Source organism: Saccostrea echinata, unplaced genomic scaffold (genome assembly GCF_033153115.1).
Source record: "Saccostrea echinata isolate AGI-Se365-2 ecotype Australia unplaced genomic scaffold, CSIRO_AGI_Sech_v1 ptg000009l, whole genome shotgun sequence".
In the NCBI taxonomy this organism is placed as follows: Eukaryota; Metazoa; Mollusca; class Bivalvia; order Ostreida; family Ostreidae; genus Saccostrea; species Saccostrea echinata.
In genome coordinates, this window is record NW_026889758.1 from 11,663,024 (window position 1) to 11,685,239 (window position 22,216).

At 33.5% G+C, this 22,216-nt stretch overlaps 2 protein-coding genes across 3 annotated transcripts; one reads left to right on the forward strand and one right to left on the reverse strand.

Moving 5' to 3' along the window:
- The first annotated feature begins 812 nt into the window (after positions 1-812).
- On the forward strand, positions 813-7,273 carry LOC133181779 (uncharacterized). 2 transcript variants are annotated; one of them, XM_061316368.1, is made up of 4 exons: positions 813-926; positions 5,060-5,141; positions 6,159-6,390; positions 6,584-7,273. In XM_061316368.1, exons 1-4 carry the CDS (start codon positions 915-917, stop codon positions 6,843-6,845), a joined length of 588 nt encoding a protein of 195 aa, XP_061172352.1. In that variant the 5' UTR covers positions 813-914; the 3' UTR covers positions 6,846-7,273. The 2 variants fall into 2 exon arrangements, with proteins under 2 accessions (XP_061172352.1, XP_061172353.1); XM_061316369.1 differs by lacking the exons at positions 813-926; positions 5,060-5,141 and adding an exon at positions 4,958-5,019.
- LOC133181777 (ubiquitin-conjugating enzyme E2 Q2-like) lies at positions 7,040-21,702 on the reverse strand. The gene is made up of 12 exons (XM_061316366.1): positions 21,398-21,702; positions 20,906-21,010; positions 19,988-20,089; positions 17,259-17,347; positions 16,242-16,338; positions 15,223-15,307; positions 12,623-12,683; positions 12,198-12,288; positions 11,454-11,561; positions 10,800-10,895; positions 10,449-10,515; positions 7,040-7,542 (listed from the first exon to the last, which is right to left on the reverse strand). The coding sequence occupies exons 1-12, from the start codon at positions 21,557-21,559 to the stop codon at positions 7,511-7,513; spliced, it is 1,095 nt and encodes a 364-aa protein (XP_061172350.1). The 5' UTR covers positions 21,560-21,702; the 3' UTR covers positions 7,040-7,510.
- Between the last annotated feature and the right edge of the window lie 514 nt (positions 21,703-22,216).

Here is a 22,216-nt window from a genome sequence, read left to right on the forward strand (position 1 = left end):
GCCACTTGGACTATTCTCCCTGTTACAGAAGAGTTAGAATGAGGGAATACAATGTACTAAAAATTAAAACATGACAAACGGCATATTAATAGTTTGAAACTCTTTTTAAGTTCAAGATGAATTAGATCTATTGGTGCTTTATTAAACAACAATTATTTTGAAGGTTTTGCTAGTATATTTCTACCTACTCCAAACATTCATATTCTTGTATACAGATCATTTGCATCCATTTCTAGTTAGAGGATCACTTATAATAAGTAACTCTAACAGATAACTGGGAGATCTCCAAAGTACATGTGTGTGAAGCTACATTCTCGCTTTGTGTTGTAGGAGGTCCTAAGATTTAGATGATATACACTGGAGTTAGACATCATTTTTTTTCATTCTTTTTTTTTTTTTGGGGGGGGGGGGGGTCTTTATCACAATTGGTAACTGTGTAAAGAAAATATTTAATATTAATAATACAGACAAAGGTGTCTAGCAATGAGATATTATTATCCTAATCTTTAAATCTAATCAGCTTTGATTAAATCACCCACTAGATAATGCAAATAGGTGTCCGACACTGCATAAAATAAAGCCCAATCCAATAGGATTGTTTTCTGAGGATAAAAGGCAGCAGGTCTGCATTGTCCAAGACCTCCTATCCATTAAATAGACATTTAAAACTGATCCAGTCCATGCGTGCAATTACGCATTGTTATTCTCTTTGTAGTTTTAAACTTTAGAACTTTTAAGATCGACGCTCTCAAAATGTAATTAAAAATCCGGCTAATGAAAAAGGAAATGAATTCAAGGCAATTTACAATGGCTGGAAATTGAATTTATGAAGAAATAATATTTACTGATTTGAACAATATGGAGGTGAAACTGTTTTCGATGCTAGTGTTAATGTGGTAAATTGAGACAAAACAATGAGTGTGGAGGTAAGACAAATTCCGATGTATAACAAACAGCAAAGTAAAATAATGTTTTCTTTAAGGTAATGCTTGATTCTGACAGAAAAGAATGCTTCATCACTAAATGAACATAAAGAAAATTTGATGTGATTTAAAAGTGAATAAAAGAAAAAAGCCAGACAATTGATTCTCCGATCGATCTGTTTTTCGTAAAACATATGGACAAATTTTCATTCAAGGTATATCACTATCTCTCTCTCTCTCTCTTCCTCTCTCTCTCTATTGCGTTGGAACCATTTTACTTTTTGGTTGCATTGAGCATCGAAATGGACGTTTACGGTAAGAACCTACTGACCTTTAGAAACGACTAAGTTTCATATATCCTAGGCTTAATTTAAAAAAAAAAACACGTCAGCACTAGTGAACAAAAATATATCGTAACTTATTAAGGGTTATTTCACTTTTCAATATAAAAAAAGGAAACTAATTAAAGTTATATATATGGCCTATCTGAGCTAAAAAATAAAAATATGAGATTAAGTGTAGATAAGCATTATATGTATGTTATTTACGTTCAAATTAAAATTTTCACCGACTTTGAACTTGATTAACCACATGTTTAACATACGGTTATTGTTTTAAATTTCTAATATCTTTGAAACGTGCATGATTGATTTAAATTGTGTAATTTACAGGAAAGCCCTATCTTTATATAAAGTAATACAATAAATAGAAAGATCTTTTTAATTTTAGTTAGTCTGAATTTATAATAAAAATACGCAATATATGACTTTAAGCTACACCAAGTACTCATGTAACTTAGTATTTTGAGTTACGGGAGCAGCTCCAAGATTTTATTTTATAGCTCACCTGAGCTGAAATATCCAGGGAGCTTTTCTAATCACCTGTTGTCCGTCTGTCCGTCCGTCCGTAAACTTTTCACATTTTCAACTTCTTCTCAAGAACCTCTGGGCCAACTAAAACCAAAGTTGGTACAAAGCATTCTTGGGTAAAGGGGAGTTTAAATTGTTAAAATGAAGGACTAAGCCCCTCTACAAGGGGAAATAATCAAGATAATCAAAAAAAAAAGACAAAGATCGGGTAGGGTGATTAAAAAATCTTCTTCTCAAGAACCACCGGGCCAGAAAAGCTGAAACTTATGTGGAAGCATCCTGGGGTAGTATAGCTTCTAAATTATTCATATTATGACCCCCAGGGGTAGGGTGAGGTCATAATAAGGAATCCAAGTTTTAAATTGAAACATATAGGAAAAATCTTTAAAAATCTTCTCAAGAACCACTGGTTCAGAAAAGCTGAAACTTATGTGGAAGCATCTACAGATTCTAAATTATTCAAATTATGTCCCCGGGGGTAGGGTGGGGCCACAGTAGGGAATCCAAATTTTACATTGAAATATAAAGCAAAAATCTTTAAAAATCTTCTCCTCAAGAACTACTGGTCCAGAAAAGCTGAAACTTATGTGGAAGCATCCTGGGGTAGTGTACATTCTAAATTGTTCAAATCATGACCCCCGGGGTAGGGTGGGCTACAATAGGGAATTCAAGTTTTACATTAAATATATAGCAAAAATCTTCTCCTCGAGAACCACTGGGCCAGAAAAACTGAAACTTATGTGGAAGCTTTCTGAGGTAAAGTAGACTCTAAATTGTTCAAATCATGACCTTCGGGGGTAGAGTGGGGCCACAATAGGTATTACAAAATTCTTGTAAAGAACAACAGGACCAAAATAACTCAGGTAAGCGTTGTGGCCCATGGGCCTCCTGTTTTATTGTTGTAGAGAAAGGGAAATGTACGTTGTTTTAAAAAAAAACAGCAAGAGGCCCATGGGCCACAACGCTCATCTGACTTACTTTTAGCCCTTCTGATATTCAAAAGATTTTAAAAGATTGTTATATTCCCATGAAAAATTGTGACTCCACATTACCCCCCGCCCTAAGTCTTAGGTCTCTGAATTCACACGCCATTTGGATGTTTCAATTTAATATCAATGACTAACACGGCCTTGCAGATATGGAGAAGAAAGTTCTTTTCCTGTAAACATGTATTATGTAAAATTTAATCCTAATTTTAGCCAATGCGAACCCGTAGTCTCTTATTTGGGGGAAAAATACTTAAAGCCACATAAATTACTAAGTTAGAAATGTTTGCAAATTAATGGTTCTATTATTTATCTATAGATTTTTTTCTAAAAATTCTTATAGAGTTCCATGCAATAATTTGATCTCCTAGGTATTGTGACCCATCCCCGGGGAGTCATGAGTTGAATAGGTTAGAATCTACTCTACGTCAAGAAGTTCTCACTTAACGAGGTTCGTTCCTGAGCTTTTGATCAGATTTTTGTCTTGACCTCTATTTAAAAAATTCTGTTTCAATGTTTTAGTTCTTACATCCAGTTTGGATTCTACAATGCTAATTAAACTATATTCAATTTAAACCCCATGATTAAATTCCATACTGAAATCATTAAGTGAGGAACTATATTTTGTGGCGAAAGGTTTTTGAGAGGAAATTTAAATACTCAATTTTTTCTCTTTCGAAATATTTACAGTATTGTTAAGTTTGGAATCCTATTTTTACATGCAGCCTGCACAGAGTTATTTTGTACACTGAAATATTTTGTGCTGGTCCTAAATAATATATTAAATTAACCGTCATGAATTCTATCATCATATTAGACAAATATAGCAAATATATTGTGAAAGTCCTGGGGGGAAAATAGCCCTCTTTAGGCTAAAAATTAACACTATTTAAGTTATATCTAAAAATTAACATCACAGACCCCCCCCCCCCCTTCTAATTTTCTTTTCTGAATATACAAGTCAATTTTAACCATTTTGCTTCAATTCAGAAAAATGTCATTACTTTTAAATGATTTTATTGCTTGTTAAAATTTTATTGCCGGAAAAATGGCATTTTTTTTAGTGCAAAAAGGTCAAATAATTGACTATGTGAAGTAATTTGAAACTTTTTTTGTTGCCACAAATTTTAAAGAGACTATTCAAGACGAAAAAAGACTGTGTTTGTTCCCATAATTTATTTGGATAAAAAATTTTAGAGGAAAAACTTTGAAACATTGATTTATGTGTTAGATGTAATTACAGTGCAAAAGGGTCATATTAAATGCTCCGTAGCGCGAAAAGAAGCGCATTGACCCCCATTTCTGGTTTTGATTTTTAATTAAGCTATATGTATAGATTTCAAAAATATACTTCATAAAAAATTCTCAATACTTTTGATAACAGGATCCAACCTCCTTAAGTTTCATCAATTTAATTTCCAGTAGTTCACGGCAAGAAAATTACAGTGTTTTTTTTTTTTTTTTTTTTTTTTTTTTTTTTTTTTTTAGAAGAAGAAGAAGAAGTCGAAAATGTAAAAGTAACAGACGGACGGACAGACAGACGGACGCCGGACAACGGGTGACCATAAAAGCTCACTTGAGCGTGTCTACAGATTTCACAATATTCAAACCAGAACAATCTGTTTTTCTATTTCATATTTTTTCTAGATGTAAATCGACAGGTTTTAGAATTGAAAGTTAGGAGCAAAATTCAAACATAAATGATAACCACCCTCTATTCCTGCAAGGTTTTATTCACTTAAGTAATGGTAACATGCAAAATGTGCTTGAAAATATCCGTTTTTATGCAGTCTTAATGTCACAGGGTGCAGGGGATTTAAATTTAACACTAATTTACATTATCTTCTTAAAGATCCATTTTAATTAATCTTGGATAAACCGTGAAATTGTAGTACTATACAGGTTTCTAACAGATGTGTATTTCTACCACTATTTAAAAGTCTCGCCAAAAGCCTTTAGATGTGTATTATTTACCCCACAAGTGCATGCGTTTTGTTGAACTTATGTTTGGTTCTTTTTCTCACGGCGGTTCTCTTCTATTAATTTTTCACGAATTATCAATACAATGTACCTCCGATTGACAGATCGCTATTGATTTTTCAACTCAAAACAGATAAATCAAAACACAGATTACATAGAGACTTGTAGGACCCAGATTAGCTGGGTAAATTCCTCTCGATATTTCTTCATTTGTATAGACGTATAGACGGGGGAATATGTCACCGGAGTACCGACAATACTGTGAGTAATTTTAGTACTTTGATTTTTCTTTTATTTTAAGGATTCCCTGGAGAAGATAAGATTGAATAGTAGTGAAGACTTCCTTTCAAAGCAGCACCGGCCCAATGACAAACTTAGGAACAGTATGTTTCACACTAAAGAATCGTTACTGATACATCGCTCCATCAGAATGTTCAGGGATAGACGACACTGCATGAGATTATTGGAGTGTATATACCGCCTTCCAGAGTCTCAAGTCAAAAATTAATCTTTATGCGGAGTATTTTTATAGTTCAAATAAGGAAGAATATCATCTTGCATGGTCACATTATCCTTGCATACATTCAATATCCTTGCAGATTTGGTCAATGCTAGGTAAAGACTTCAACAGATGTGAACTTTTCAAGAAACACACTGTTACATGCGTCATCCAGTGCATGACTGGGAACGCCGATTTGAGTTTGGTCATATGCATTCACAAAATGGGAATGTACAAAGTTTAGAACCTTTAATTCTGGGAGATGTAGTTCACAGATAGACCCTGCATAAGGCTTGACTGGTAGTGGAAATCTTAACGGGGTTGACTGGTAGTGGAAATCTTAAGGGGGTTGATTGGTTGTGGAAATCTTAACGGGGTTGACTGGTAGTGGAAATCTTAAGGGGGTTCACTGGTAGTGGAAATCTTAAGGGGGTTGATTGGTTGTGGAAATCTTAAGGGGGTTGACTGGTAGTGGAAATCTTAAGGGGGTTGAAATCGGGCAACAACATTTTTTGCATGCGTTTAGTTCCGGCACCCTTAATTTGTTTCAAATCTTTCGTCAGTACATTGAACCTGGTCATTGCTTTAACAATAAATGCTGTTCATAGGATAGAACTGGTTGTATGAATTCAAAGATGTTATCCACCATTCATGCCAGTCTGATCCAGATTCAAAGGTCCTATTTGTTGAAAGTAATATTCAGTTTTTTAATTGGGAAGAAATATCTTTTGTGAAATACTGAAAATGATAACTAATACCCTCGCGTTTCGTCTACATCACACTTTCTCTGTGTAGTCTTACTTCAAGTAAAGTTGTGGTAATACGTTTAACCTCATAGGGACATTGTCGACAACACATTATTTTATCTGTTTTAATTGGCATAAATGTTTTCTATTTATAGTAACGTCAGCATTACGTGAGCGTTGGCTCCACTCAGCGCCCCGCCCAGACATTGGAAAAACAATTTCCCCCCACCGTCTGCCCCTACATATTATCCGGAGAAACCTCCAGAACAGGGAGACATGTAGTGCGCATGCGTCCTTAGGAAACTGGACGAGCGAGGAAAAAGACAGCAAAAGACAAAGGTGGCAGAAAGATTTTGAAAAGAAGTGGAAGAATGAAATTGTCAAAAGGTAAAATGACCTTTTGGTCCAAGTATGATACATGTCCACCCATAACAGTATCAGTCGCTTGTTTAGTCGTTTTTCAATCATGAAAAAAGTATTCTTTTTCATAGAATGCTCTAGGCTCAACTCCAGCAAGTTCATAAGATAGTTTCCATGTCTTTAGGAAGTTCACAGTATTTATCTGGTTTTTCTTCTTCAGAAATGCATCATTTCAGCATCGCCTGCCTTACTGCCGTAGTGTTCATATCCCGCCAGTCCCTGTACGACAGCTGTCAGCCAGCTCAAACGTAGACACCCAACCCTTCTTCTACACCAGTGACTCTCCCCGCCCCCGCTCACAGAAGGAGAGGGAGCGTGTCAGTCGACACTTCATCCACCCCCAATGGAAATCGGAAAATATCTCCTGGGTTAGATTTGATCAACCAAAGACAAGGAAAATTGACAGATTTAGCTTATTCTGAATCATTCTGGACAAGAAACTGAATTAATTGATTCTGAAAAATTGCATTCATTTGGCTCTGGAAACAACTTCCAAGGTTATCTCCCTTTCATTTAAAATATGCCATATTCTAGAATGGAGTTGTTCTTAACTCCAGCTTTCTATTAAATTTGATCATTTAATTTTATTTGGCAAAAATCAGATACTGACAAATAATAATTATCTAATCTTTATTTAACAGATAGTTGGTTAATTGCATACAGAACCAACATACAGAAGCAAATCATTCTCTCTCTATGGTATACATTAACACTGTATAATTATAATGTAGGGTGAAATCTTAAATTTTCATACAACTGGTGTACAATGTATGAACTGTTGAAATAATATTTCAAAACATGTCAATAAACTTGCATATCTTGAAGACAATAAAAACAGGGCTTGCAGTCATTCTTGATTTTTTTCCCCCACAATGCAGCCATTCCATGTCATTGCAGTTTCCTCACATAGAGAAAACTGCAGTCTAATTAAACATGATAGTCCATTTGGTCTGACATTAAAACACAGTGTTGCCTGACACTAATAGAACCTCAATTTAACATCTCCCAATATCCCCGATATGAACAGAGATGATACAGAGAAAGGTGAAAGATGAGATGTGTAGTTGATGGGGTGATTTGTCCTAGGTTAGCCATCCTCCTTTGGGGGTGTAAACCAACCTAAAATCAAAAAAAAATTCAATTAAGTGTTCATAATATTTTATGACAATATTTGCTACAACAACAAGCATTCTGAGAGTATTGCATTAGCAATACTAGTCCCCTACCGGCAAGTGTAATCTGGTTCCGTTCCCGTTAAGAATTCAAAATGCCATAATTGCATCAAAAAATAATGAAGCGGGACGAAATGCAAACTTGATCTATAACTAATCAAGGTAAAGCCACATACCAAAAATCAGCTCAATATTTACAAGCGTTTAGAAGAAAATTGCGGAAAACCTGTAAAAATTGAAAAGGCCGTAATTCCATCAAAAATCAATGAAGCGGAACGAAATGCAAACTTGATCTGTAACTGATCAAGATACACTCACATACCAAAAATCAGCTCAATATCTGCAAGCGTTTAGGAAAAAAGTGCGGAAAACCAAGTGGAACAGACTGACAGACAGAGGGACAGACAGACAGACAGATCCAACCACAAAACATTGAATATCCTCTATTTATTATTTAGCTAATATTCTCTAATAAGTAGTCTGTTATAAAAATCATCTTAAAATCTTGGCAATTTATTAAACAGAGTCTGCATTACTTAATTGAGAACTCCTCAAAACATTCCAAACTCTACAATGTGTCCAACAAGCTACAGATTACACCACAGAAACCTTTATCTTGTGCAATGTATTTTTTAATATATAATATCTGACAAGAAATACAGACATATCATTGATAAAGATCTTAAAGAAAAAGTTTCTAACAAATCTTCAAATTAATTAAAAAAAACAATTACATGAACTGGTACTTTGGAGTCATTAAAATGCTTTTTGATATAATGCTTGATTCAAGATTTTCATTTAGAAACAAACCTACAAACAGGTTTGGGTAGTGATTGGACATCGGTTAATTTTCATAATCGATCATCGGTTGGAATCGGTTACTGCTTCCGATGCGATTTTACCGATTATAATCGGATTTCACAATTTTGTATACAAAAAGCAGACTATTACAATTATTTCTTTAACATGAATATATAAAATATATATTATTTTCTTTGTTGTTTTGCTTCTTTTACACTTTCTTGGCCTAAATAAATAATGTTTTTTGTTTCCTGTAACATTCCCAAAGAAATCAAGGGTCGGTAGGTCGGGAATTTTTTTTTTTTTTGCTTGTTATATAAATAAAGGGGTCAAACATCCCGGGACTGAATTATCCAAGTGTTATATTTATAGTGGACACCCAACATGGCTGCCTAGCGCGAAAACGAACTTCAAAAAGTTGGGGGGGGGGATTGAGTACTTTTTATATTTAAGGTAAATCTTGACTAAGTTGCATATTTTAAATCTGAAAAAATAAAAGGTACAATTAATATTTTTTGAGTAAAAAGACTCAACTGATTGATCAAACCAAAGTCTGGCAAAGAGCAAACACAGATTTGGCAGCAAAAAAAATCCACCCGGGGGTAAATTGAATGGGTCGGTCGGGTTACAGGAAACAAACATAATTTTTTTTTCAGCCTTATGTATGCATCTTTCGGTTCTTAATCACTTCTTCTTCGTGCTAGTTGGCTAGTAACAGATGCAGACGCCATTTTCTTTCATTAAGAAGAAATAAATTTTAAACCAGAAATGGATAATTCCGGAATGTATTGTATTAGAAGTATGTTTCCGATGATCGATTATGAAAAATTATAATCGATCATCAAAATCGGTAGCATTTTTTCGTCGACAATCGATGTTTTCTGATTATCGGTACAACACTAGGTTTGGGATTAACTAAATTGTTGTATACAAACAGCAGTTAACATAATAATTATAATCGTGTTATACTTTCAGAGACACAGAATGCCCTCATCTCCAGCTCATGCACCATGTACACTTTTATATAAGTTCAATACACCTATAATATTCTCTACAGGTGACTCTCATCCTCTTGAAGATCAAGGGACCTTAAAAACATTTCCTGAGATAGAGGGGTTTGAAAGGCGAAAGGAATCTGTAATTTTCAGGTCCAATCATTATGGTTCTGTTATTATGTTGAATGGAAGTATTTGTTGAAAATATTCTACCACATTTTTCTTCCCTATTTACTGGTATTTCACTTTATTTCAACAACAAAGATCGTATCTTGATTAAATGAGAAAAAAAATCTTTCAGTTTCAATATTTATTTGTTTTTATTTCATTGCTATGCTTAGAAGGACAGCCCCCCCCCCCTCCTAGGACCAGATTGCTCAGTGTTCTATTCAGTTATTGAGATTAGAAAATTGTGAAATGGTTTTCTTACTCTGATCGTGTATAAATAGAATAAACGATAAAGTTTCATAACTCATGAGAAATTTTCGAAATTCTCAAAATCATCATCTCACTGGCTTCTTTTTAAAATCTGTCATGAACTTTTCTTTAAAATTGACAATTAAACCAAATTATTTAATTATCGACTCTTGGACGACTCATGGGTGTAGTGTCACCTATGTAAACTCCACTCTAGTCCCAGGCATTCACTGTTGTTCATGTAAATCCTAGCTGAATTAATTACATGCTCGATTGGCATATATGTGCAATCAACACTTCGAGAGATCAAGAGTGAAAAACAATGAAAACTGTGTAACAGGACCCAGGTCTTGGTTCGAGAGAAAGAGAACTTCGAGAGATCTGAAGTTGGAGAGATTGGGAGTAAATTTGCTTAGTTATACATGTATATAGGGGAAAAAAAATGGACCGGTTTCACTTTGAGAGATCAAGAACTTGAAGAAATCTGAGTTTGGGCCATTGAGAGTCACTGTATTTGGACAAAACAAAATCTTTATTATGTTTATGTGATTAGAATCAAAATGATTTTGTTTCTATTCTCTGATGTAACACCTGAGCAGATCTTTATCCAAGACAGATGATAACAAAAGTCTTCACTCACCATTTTTTTCATGTATATGCACCAGGGATTTGAAAGACTGTTGGGCTCGTGCTAAGCTATACTGATTCTGAAAAGTAAGATATCAAAGTGAAAGGGCCTAGTTTACCTAGTTTAGGATAGAGACAGTTTGATAAAATGTTTTCAGAAGAGTACTGAAATGATCAAACCATTATGTTTTGTCCAGCAAAACCATAAACAAAAAACATTCACTTAATCTTTCATATCAAAAGTGAAGTGTCTATCTAAGGGCAACCATCTGATTTTATAAAACCACAGATTCACACGGACAAGTAACTGATTCCTAATAATCACCTAGTACCAAAATAAGGTGTATACAGGTAAGTGACCTACTTTAGAAGCACTGAACTGGATCCTGGCCTTGCCCTTGACCAGTGTGGCACTGATCTGTAAAATCACTGACTCCATACCATAGGCACTACTCCAACCCTGTAATATAGGCCCATTTCTGCATTACTAATATCAACCAAGACACAAAAAAATATCTAAGGGTTTAAAATAATAATCCTTAGGTTAGAATCACTGAAGAGAACCTGTTTTACCATATTTATACTTTGTATCAGCTTTTAGTAATACTGTGTATCATTCCTTTTCTTGGAATTTAAATTTTTCAATTTTTAATTTAGTCCATGTAAGCTTTAGGATTTAAAACAATTTCTACCCCTCCCCCATCCTCCAATAAAAACTAGTACAGCAAGGAAAACAATGAACTTACTTGTTGAGTTAATAACTCCATACAGGTAGCTCCTCCATGTAAGACATAACCTCCATTTAAGAACTTACTTGTCGAGTTAATAACTCCATACAGATAGCTCCTCCATGTAAGACATAACCTCCATTTAAGAACTTACTTGTCGAGTTAATAACTCCATACAGATAGCTCCTCCATGTAAGACATAACCTCCATTTAAGAACTTACTTGTCGAGTTAATAACTCCATACGGATAGCTCCTCCATGTAAGACATAACCTCCATTTAAGAACTTACTTGTCGAGTTAATAACTCCATACAGATAGCTCCTCCATGTAAGACATAACCTCCATTTAAGACTGGATTTACAACCCGCACAAATGGGGGCTCAAAGGGGAAATTATCCTGGAAATTCAAAAATAAAACTACTATCATCATCTTTTTTTAACAATTATATTTCATAGGCAAATCAGTTGTGTGATGCTTGTAAAAATAACACACTACTTTACCATTTGATGTGTAAATCTAAACTTTCTTACTAATGAATGAAACATTCAAATAATTACCAGTATGTATCAATTATTTTTTACATAAAGTTAATGTATCAGTTTTCCAACTTCAAATACAATATGTTAGAGAAACCCATGATTTGTGTTTGATCTTTATTCAGTGATTTGTTTCTTTCCTATCTTAAAATATTCATTGAGGGAATGGAAAACATACATGTTGAAAATATCAAATCCAATTATTGTAAACATACTCTTTTCCACAGGGTCATAATTCCGTGGAATTACAATTTCTGTTCAATCTGCGAGAAGAAAATTATGCAGATTTCTTGAATTGCAACTGCACGTCTTTATTGAAGTATGCTTTGACAAATTTCTGCAGAAAATTTGTTTACATAGGGTTAATTAATTGCAGAAAAAGTATGTCTACAGAATGGGAAAAAAGTACAAAACACCAAAGATTTTTTTTAATATTTCAAATTTATCAGTTGTACCCCATTTTCCATTATTGAGAAATTTTGATTATGTAGATTACCTTAAAGGTAAAGTTGAGGAGAATGTGATCTTTGCCATGTTCCTTTTTATACTGTAAGAGATCCTGATGGAGGGAACTATCTGAGTCAACCCTGAAAAGAACATCAAACATTATTATGTACATTAAATGTATTATATAAGCATATTGTATTACAAATGACAACGAACATTATTACTAAATGTACAGATAAGAATTTGCATTAACCATGTTCAATTAAATGAGTTTACTGTACATTATTCTGAATCAGATTTACAAAATCTTTAACTCATTCGCATAGTTTATGTAAACAGAAAGTACTTTACATCAATTTGTGTTATCTTTACAGAGATAAATCAGATGCAAGTATTAAGTAGAATTTACAACTATACTGTATATATATGTGCCTGTTTTATTTTATTATTATAATAGAATTAGAAACTTCTTACTTTTTTAACTTCACATTCCACTCATATAAACTGTCATTGACTAGATCAACGGAAAATATACCTGGCAAAGAGAAAGGAAAATTAAAATTACAGTGAATTAAAATATGCATTACTACTTGCATTGACCTAAAAAAAGGGTACATATGTAAATAGCCAATTTTAACACTTTACAGAGGAAACAGGTTTATGGGCTACAATGTTCATTTGTATACAAATATTAAATCTAATGTACATAACATACATATCCTGTAAATTCGAAAAGAAAGAACTCATTGACAGCCCTTTGATGGCCATCTTGGAACAATTCTTAAGGATGACTTCAAGAACACTACTATCAAGGTTTGAAGTTTGCAAACTACAATCACTCAAAATAGCAATAACACATTCAGGGCCATAAGAAAGATTTATTTGTATGAAACATATAAAATAGGGCAAATACATGTACATATTATGTAGTTATCATTGAGGAGTCAGCAAGATTCCAGTTCCCCAAGACGAAGCCTATTTTCTGAGGTGAGTCCAGTTAATTTGTGATACAATTCTATTTCATACCCTGTGCACAAAGGAATTTTTGTGATAAAAATATATTCTTTATAAGATGGGTGTTAATTTTTAGAACTTCACTTATATTGGATAAGGGTAGTGTGGATAAAGACTCAATACTTGGGACAATGTAATTCTATATTTAGATTGGTCGGGTGATGAGGCAATCTCAGACTCAATACTTGGGACAACGTAATTCTATATTTAGATCGGTCGAGTGATGTGGCAATCTCATTGTTTTTGCATATACATGTACACCTGCAGAATAACCAATTGTTAAAATCATCTTTTTAAGTTTACATGTTAAGTTTTTTCCTGGTCTACTGCCATAAAAACAGAATTCTACTATGGTTATTGAAAAGATTAAAGAAATGCCAATGCCACTATTCTCCAATAAATAACAATTTGTCACCAACAAAATATCAATAAATTTTAACATTGGTTTCATTTATTTTTGTCTGGTGTCATGAGGAAAAGTACCGAGACATCTTTTGATTATGAAGCAAATTGACGGGAGAAGTTTACTGGGGATTCCGATTACTTTGTATTTTTACTTAAGTGTGAAGCACAAATGAACAAGTAGTGGTTTTACAACAAAATCCCTCGACTATCAGGGTATACTGTATGTGTGCTTAAAAACAGGCTTGATATTTTAGCGGCTTTGGCATGGACAATGATGTGTTAATTCATGAATATCACAAAGAAATCATTTACAAATACAATATACAGCATGTTAGTGTGTAGTGCTAATTCAAGAATACTCCAACAACTCCATATCCAGTGATTGCGTTAAATTTTTAATACGCCAATTTATATTCTCAAACAAAATTGTCTGATGCAGGCATCATTTCTTCAATATTTAATTCATTTGCAACATTCCATCAGGTTCACAGAACTCTTCCAAAATAATAAAGCCTTAGAAGTTCATGTTTAAAAGGTCATAATGATCCATTGATTGTGTGCCCTTGCAATAGATTGATTTATGAAGAGTGTACCTTTAAACAAATATGCAGTATCACTTTTCCAGTTGTTAACTCTTAATGTAGATAAAATAAATGAATTCATTTTTTAGAAAGAAATTTCATTTAAATTAATGGTCTATAAAATATCTGCAATATTCTGTTACTTATACATTTTTCACTATGAAAAAGTAACATGGTCCACTTCTCACTGTATACTAAATGCATAAATTTTTACCATGATCTCGCATTGACAAGTAATATTTCCCATATAAATTAGGCCCCACCTCCTTATATGTAATCTTTACTACACTGCGTAATGAATATTCATGATTTTAATTTGAACGTATCTTAACTTTTCATGAGATTAAAAAAATTGGGTGTTCTGAATAGGTATATGTCAGTTCATCAAATTGATGCACCTTTTAACAGGGAATCAGTCTTTTTATGTTGATTTTCAAAGCAAAAACAAAATATATCAATTACCCTTATATAAAGAAAAATTCGAAGTGATATTGAAAAAAAAAAAAAAATCTGAAAACTAGATCAGGCCAAACAAAAAAATATGTGTGGTTCCGGTTACACTTCCTAAAAAATTAGGGTAGGTAGGTAGGGATTTTTTTTTTTTTTTTTTTTTTTTTTTTAAACAAAATGATTTTCTTATTTTTTTTCTAAATAAGACCTATCACTGCTTTGCAAATGGCATTTAGATGTGGTGTGATAATATACTAGTCAATATTGGTAGGGGACACCTACATGCTACATACTTTGGATTTAACACTATTAAACACTTGCACTATGTTTTGCAAGGAGGCCGTCATTGCTGAAACTAAAACTTAAACTGGAGCCATTGATGGAAATCGGGGGAAATTCCGAAAAAAAATATGAAAATTGCCAAAAAAATGTTTAGGGTCGGGGGTATAAAATAGGGAAGGTCGGGTAACCGGAACCACACATATTTTTTTATTTGGCCTCAGAAAAGATGAAATGTTTAATCAGACTGACCTAAACAGCCATTGATCACAACTTCATGTACAGAAATTTCCCTTCATCGACTTTAAAAGGGGAAGTTATAATCAATGCCTGATGGTAACTCACCCATTTTAGTACTCTCTGATTTGTATACATCCCTCAGTTCCTTCATTAACCGGTCAGTGGCCTGGACTGAACCAGTTACAGATCCCTACAATACATTAACATCAGTTACTAAGTTTTCTTCAGTAATATTTGTGTAAACTAGTTACATGCTGAATACTTTGTGCTTGTGTAAGAATTTTTGTGTCGCCTGCAGAGCAGAGTGACACTTAGGGATCACTTTACCCGATGTTTGTCTGTCTGTCCATCTGTCACACCTTGTATCTCGAGAACTGTAAAAGGTATGGATTTGATATTTTGCACATAAAATGCTTTGGACTTTAGCTTTTGTATATTCATGGTACCCACCTTGTGTCCCTTGACCTTTGACTTCATAATGCCAATATATAACATTATTTTGACATTTAAGAGATAAGTCTATGCTATTTAGCATATGCACTGTTTGTCATAATACATTATGAAAAATACCAGCATATTCCACATACTGGAATAATGTCATAGTATCTGTGTGCATTTTTCGAGATAAACAATTTTTCTTTGTTTTTCACTCAAAAATAGCATAAGTACCTATATCTGACCATGGACATGTGGTAGGTGAATTAATTTTGCCATTACGCATGTGTCAGAATTGAATTCAAATTAGCTTTGCTTAGCGCTCACACTGGGCTTACGCGAAGTAATTTGATGCGCAGTAAATTGATTTGAATTAAACTAATTTGCATTAAATTCTCCATGTGAATGCGGTTCAAATTTAATTTGCAGTAACTTGGGTTTAACTCGTATTAAACTCTACGTGTGAACAGGGCATAAATTATGCCTCTGTGACCTACCTGAGATAATCCTGCCTGTGGTTCCGTCATAACCTTCACTGGATTCTGTCTCTGAAGTTTCCTATCTAGTTGAGATAATCCTGCCTCTCATTCTGTCATAGCCTCTATTGGATTATCTCATGACCTACCTTAAGATAATTCTACCTCTGGTTCTGTCGTAACCTTCATTGGATTATCTCAGTTGTGACCTACCTTAAGATAATCCTGCCTCTGGTTTTGTCGTAACCTTTCTAGCACCATGACTTGTTCTGTATCAATCCCTTCTACTTCTTTCATCTTCTGTTCACTCCTGTTTATCAGAAAAATACTTAAACCATTCTTTTAACATTCATAAATTAGAAGTGTCAGTAGTACCAAATCTATTCAATTTACATTATTTTTTATAGAAGCAATGTCTCTCTTCATTCCTTCTCTATGTTTGTTCAAATACTATATTACTGCCCACATTTATCTTTAGGGATGTGTGATTTATTGGTATACCAGCATATCATAATTTTTTATTGCACGATACAAACTGTGATACAAAGACTGAAATATCAGTATTAAACTTATACATAAATAAAAATTCCCCCCCCAAAAAAAACAATAAAATTTTTTGTTCAAACTCTTGAATTACAATTACAGGAATTGTAATATATATATATATATATATATATATATATATATATATATATATATATATATATATATATATATTGTAAAACAGTAAAACAGCAGCATCCTAGCATCCAAAATGCTTTATAATTATATATTAATAAAAATTTTTAAAAAGTGAACTTATATTTTCACACTATATATTCTAGGAAAATTATGGAAATTCATTGAAAATCATAGTAAAAATTGTTTTTTAAAATATGATATTATTGCTTTTTCTGGAAAAATTTGTGATATATCGTGATACAAAATTTTTGGCTAACCCATTCCTGTTTATCTTAACAAAAGTTAACACATTTTTTTTTTGCCATCTGCATTTCTTAAAAGACTATGATAAAAAAACTAACAAAAAAAGGAGTTGGGATATTCTGTTACAGTATTTCATTTATCAATTGATTTATGTATATTTATTTATTTGTGGTTCCTATTGGGCGGTAATTTGTTTTAGTGCTAATACTACACTGTACGAAAAACAGGACAGAAATTATATACTATTCATAGACTTAAAAGCCTTTCAAATTACACTCCTTTATGGCAGTTAATTGTTAAACATACGATGGAATATCTTCCTCCATGTCATAATGGTCCTCATCTTCTTCTTCTTCCTCATCAGAACTCTCCTCGTTCACCTCCATCATCAAACCCTGACAAAGGACAACAAATACATATGGAGTGTGGAAAATCAGTACTATTATAACATAAGAAACTAAATGATAACAGTGTGATGTAGTCTAACAAAGCAAAAAAATTTTATTTCAACCCTATAAATAATGTATAAATAATTTATTTAAAACCATACCTTTCTTTAAACAACTGCATTTACTAAAAAGTGGTTATATCCCTTATGCAATATTATACTTAAAAAAAACAAGAGGCCCAAGGGCCTTAACGGTCACCTGAGTATAATACAACAATTTAGAAGTTAAATACACTGATAGATGAAGCATTGTTGCCCTAAAGCAAGAGAAGTAGGAAGATTAGGATCAACAAAATAATTAGTCTAGTATTCAGTATCAACTCATAAATTAAGTTCTAATCTGTCCCCCACTTAACACTATCACCATGCAGACTATTAACAAACTATTAGTGCTTCTGTACTATTTTTAAACCCATATTAAGACCTCTAGCATTGACCTCTCTTATGGTCTTTGAAGAACTTTTAATAAGATAAGTTATTTTTGTCTCATTTTTATTTATCTATTACTTATAGGTCTACCTGATTATTAAAACTAAGAAAGTACTTTTTTAATTATACGATAAACATTCTTGCATAATTATCTTATTCTATTAACCTTTCAAATACATTATTTACAGTGATTAATTATCAAAGGTGAATGGAAAAGGGGAATAACTTCTCTCAGTAGAATACAAGTTAATAGAGCCCTGCCCAGGACCAGAATGCTTAGACGAATGGTCCAGATGTTTAAAAATCTGGTAGAAATACGCTTACTCATATCATTTAAACTTTTACTCAGTTTGCTTCCGATATGCCCAGAAGCAGAGAAGAATTTCACAGGTACAATGCATTTTCACTACAGAATCAACAAAGCCTTACCCTAACACCAGAACCCAAGACTAAGGGTCAAGAAATTTACAAATTTGGAAGAGTTACCCTCATCATCATAACTATGGACTTCAAAGAATTAACACTTTTCCACTATATTATCAAAAGCCCCCCCCCCCCCTCGTTATGCCAGAACCCCTGACCCTAGGACCACAAGATTTAAAAATCCTGTTCGAAGCTCCCATTTTCATCATAGCTAAGCAATTTATTTATCAGCTCAACACTAAGGAGCAGACAGGATAGTTAATGATTAATTAATAGAATTAATGCTTTTTCACTATATAATCAATAGAGCCCCCCCTCCCCCCCCCTCCCCACATCCTCAAGAACCCCAAAAACTGAGGCAATATATTTAAAAATTTTGAAAGAGGCATCCTTGTCTATCATAATCATGCACTTAGTTTGTTTAAATAATCTCCAGTAGCAGAGAAGAAGATTTTCAGAGAATCAATGCATTTTCACTATATAATCAATAGAGCCCCACCCTAACACCAGAACCCCTGACCCTGGGGCCATGAAATTCACAATTTTTGAAAAGGCATCCTTATGCATCATAACCATGCACTTAGTTTGTTTAAATAGTCTCCAGTAGCAGAGAAGAAGATTTTCAAAGAATTAAAGCATTTTCACTATATAATCAATAGAGCCCCACCCTAACACCAGAACCCCTGACCCTGGGGCCATGAAATTCACAATTTCTGAAAAGGCATCCTTATGCATCATAACCATGCACTTAGTTTGTTTAAATAGTCTCCAGTAGCAGAGAAGAAGATTTTCAAAGAATTAAAGCATTTTCACTATATAATCAATAGAGCCCCGCCCTAACACCAGAACCCCTGACCCAGGGGCCATGGCTTTCAAAATTCTGGAAGAGGCCTACCTCCTCATCATAACTATGTACTTAGTTTATCACCTTAATGCCCAGGAGCAGAGGAAAAGATTTTCAAAGAATTAATGCATTTTCACTATATAGTTGATAGAGCCCTGCCCTAACACCAGAACCCCTGACCCTGGGGCCATGAAATTCACAATTTTGGAAAAGGTACTCTTGCTCATCATAACTATGTACTTAGTTACTTTATTAAATATCCAGAAGCAGAGAAGAAGATTTTCAAAGAATTAATGCATTTTCACTGTATAATCAATAGAGCCCCCCGCCCTAACACCAGAACCCCAGACCCTGGGGCCATGAAATTCACAATTTTGGAAAAGGCACTTTTGCTCATCATAACTATGTACTTAGTTCCTTTATTTAATACTCAGGAGCAGAGAAGAAGATTTTCAAAGAATTAATGCATTTTCACTATATAATCAATAGAGCCCAGCCCTGGGGCCAGAACCCCTGACCCTGGGGCCATGAATTTCACAATTTTGGTAGAGGGCTCAATGCTTATTACAATGATGCCAACAGTTTGACTGCTTGATGTTCAGGAGTAAAGAAGAAGATTTTTAAAGATTGCATTATTTTTGGTGGTTTTAGCCCCACCCCTCAGGCCCGGGGGGGGGGGGGGGGGGGGGGGGGGGGGGCAGGGACCATGAAATTCACAATTTTTGTTCCCCTTCACCCATAGATGCTATATACCAAATTTGGTTGAAATTGGTTGAGCGATTCTAGAGAAGAAGTTAAAAATGTTCAAAAGTTAACGCACGACGATGGACGAAAACAGATAGCAAAAGGTCACCTGAGTTACTCAGGTGACCTAAAAATGTCTGCACTTACTCTATCTCGTAAGAACTTATCAAGTTGACTTATGGAATCTGAGGCAGACATATCAAACAGTTCACACAGTTCAGACACCAATATACGAATTTGATGAAGAATCTGAAAAATAAAATGTATTGGAAAAATTTCTACTTTTTAATAAAAAGTTTTTATTACCATGTATCAGTAACATAATACAAACTGGCCAACTTAACATAATCCATGATTCAGTGTAAATGATATGGTATTATAGCTACGCAGTGATTTGACCCTAAACTTTGGATAAAACAGTTCAATTTTTCAAAACTAAGAAAGGAATCAAACTAACACAGAAATTATTAAAAGGATAGTAGGCTTCATTTTATTTAATTATGTAACATGGCAATATCACACTCCAAGAAAAAAAGGTGAAAAAAATCTTCTCTCTGTAAATTCTCTACTTATTAATATCCAACTCTTATAAGTTGCATACTTACCTAAAATATGGACACAGTTTAACATGAAGTATTTATACTGATAAAATATATACATACAAAATTAAAGGTGATCTGCAAATGGTAGGTATTAACATTTTGGGGAAAAAATACTTAATATATGAATATTTGAATATGAATAGAATAGTTTTCCTGAATTTCAAATATTGTTTTTGGTCAATCACATATGTTATGGTATTATAAATTCTGAAGCTTTTAATACTCTTTATAAATAAAATAAATATCAAATGTTAATATTTATTTATATTTCATGTAGATCAATCTCGGCTCTTGCCTTACTGTCTATGAAATTAAATCAACCAGATATTTTTCCGTAGACAGTAACAAACCTATAAGTAATAATTACACTCCCTGAGCTGATCATACTCCAATGAATCTCACTTTGTAATTTTAAGTTGCACATACAAGAATTCTGGATATATTTCACACATCCAATACTCACATTGTTTTTATCTGGTGGGGCATCACTTAAACTGGATATTACATTGCTCACAATGGTATCGTCATCCTCACTGAACCAGATTGGAGCTGACTGAGGGTAGGTTTCCTATTAATGTAAACATAGCATCTTATCAAAGATATTAAGAATATTGTTTTCATACTTAATAATAAATCATAGATAATAGCAGAGTAATGAACATAATTTCAAATTCAGGAAATATAAGCTTAATATTTCAATTGATCAAACAAAATACCGATAAATCTATTTTTCTTAGTACTTTTAAATTAAAGACAATCACTTCGTTACCACATACGAGGCTGATGGATGAAAAAGGGAAATATACTTCCTTTTGTTCTGGTTTACAGCTGGTCTTGTAGTGACAAAATACTTGAACTTCAGTTGTACAAAAACTGCGCATGATTCCTGACTTGCATAGAGTAAACTTGAATGAAAAGATATTACAAAAAAGCCTCATTTCACACTTGAGCTTACCATAATATTTGCGTGAACATCATACTTCCGACCTTCTCGACTGATAAATCGACACGTTAATTCATCAACCGAGGCTGACAAAATCTGGAAAACTTTGTGGTCTTTTGGGAAAACACTTTCCAGGAATTTAATGTCTTGTTTCAAATTGGCCAAACACGCCATTTTTCTTATATAAGATGAATCACAGTAATTTATGAAATTCCTTCAAAGTGTTACCTATACATCATTGTTCCCAACACACGCATAAAGATTTCTTTTTTCGTCCAATGTTGTGATCCATGAAACATGGCGGCAAGTCCAGAGCGCATGCGTGAGTAAGTATATTTTTCCGTCTTAGACGAAGAGGCGGATCTAAATTTATAATTGGACACGAATTTCAAAGATTCCCTAAGCTTGAAATTGTTCGTTTTTCATAAACAATTATTATGTTTAAAAATGACAAATCAGTGTTAAAAATTATTATGAAATATTGAAATTTATCATCAAAAGCGTGTATCTATACAAATTGTTTAAAGGATAAGAACAACTAGCTAGAGCGGGCGTTTTTATGATTTTTTTGCTGAGGAAGTTAACTTTGTATTTCTTGTGCAACAGTTGTGGTTTTTTAGTAGAAAAATATTGTAGGAAGAAAAAGTCGAAAAGACCTAGAATAGGTGGATGGGTATTTGTGGATTATCAAATGACAATTGCGTAACAAATTATGTTACAACGTTTTTAAGTACATATCACTATGAAAGATATTCCTTTTGATTATATTATTTAAACAATTAAATTTCATGTTCATTTTGATCGGTGTGTGTGTTTCTTTACCCGTATATT

Coding starts and splice junctions, on each gene's coding strand:
- LOC133181779 (XM_061316368.1), top strand. Junction 5,142..6,158: donor CAATGACAAACTTAGGAACA/GTATGTTTCACA, acceptor TTCTATTTATAG/TAACGTCAGCATTACGTGAG. Junction 6,391..6,583: donor AAGAATGAAATTGTCAAAAG/GTAAAATGACCT, acceptor TTTCTTCTTCAG/AAATGCATCATTTCAGCATC.
- LOC133181777 (XM_061316366.1), bottom strand. CDS start 21,559: ATGGCGTGTTTGGCCAATTTGAAACAAGACATTAAATTCCTGGAAAGT. Junction 12,684..15,222: donor ATCAGAGAGTACTAAAATGG/GTGAGTTACCAT, acceptor TCTCTTTGCCAG/GTATATTTTCCGTTGATCTA. Junction 12,289..12,622: donor TGGAATGTGAAGTTAAAAAA/GTAAGAAGTTTC, acceptor TGTTCTTTTCAG/GGTTGACTCAGATAGTTCCC.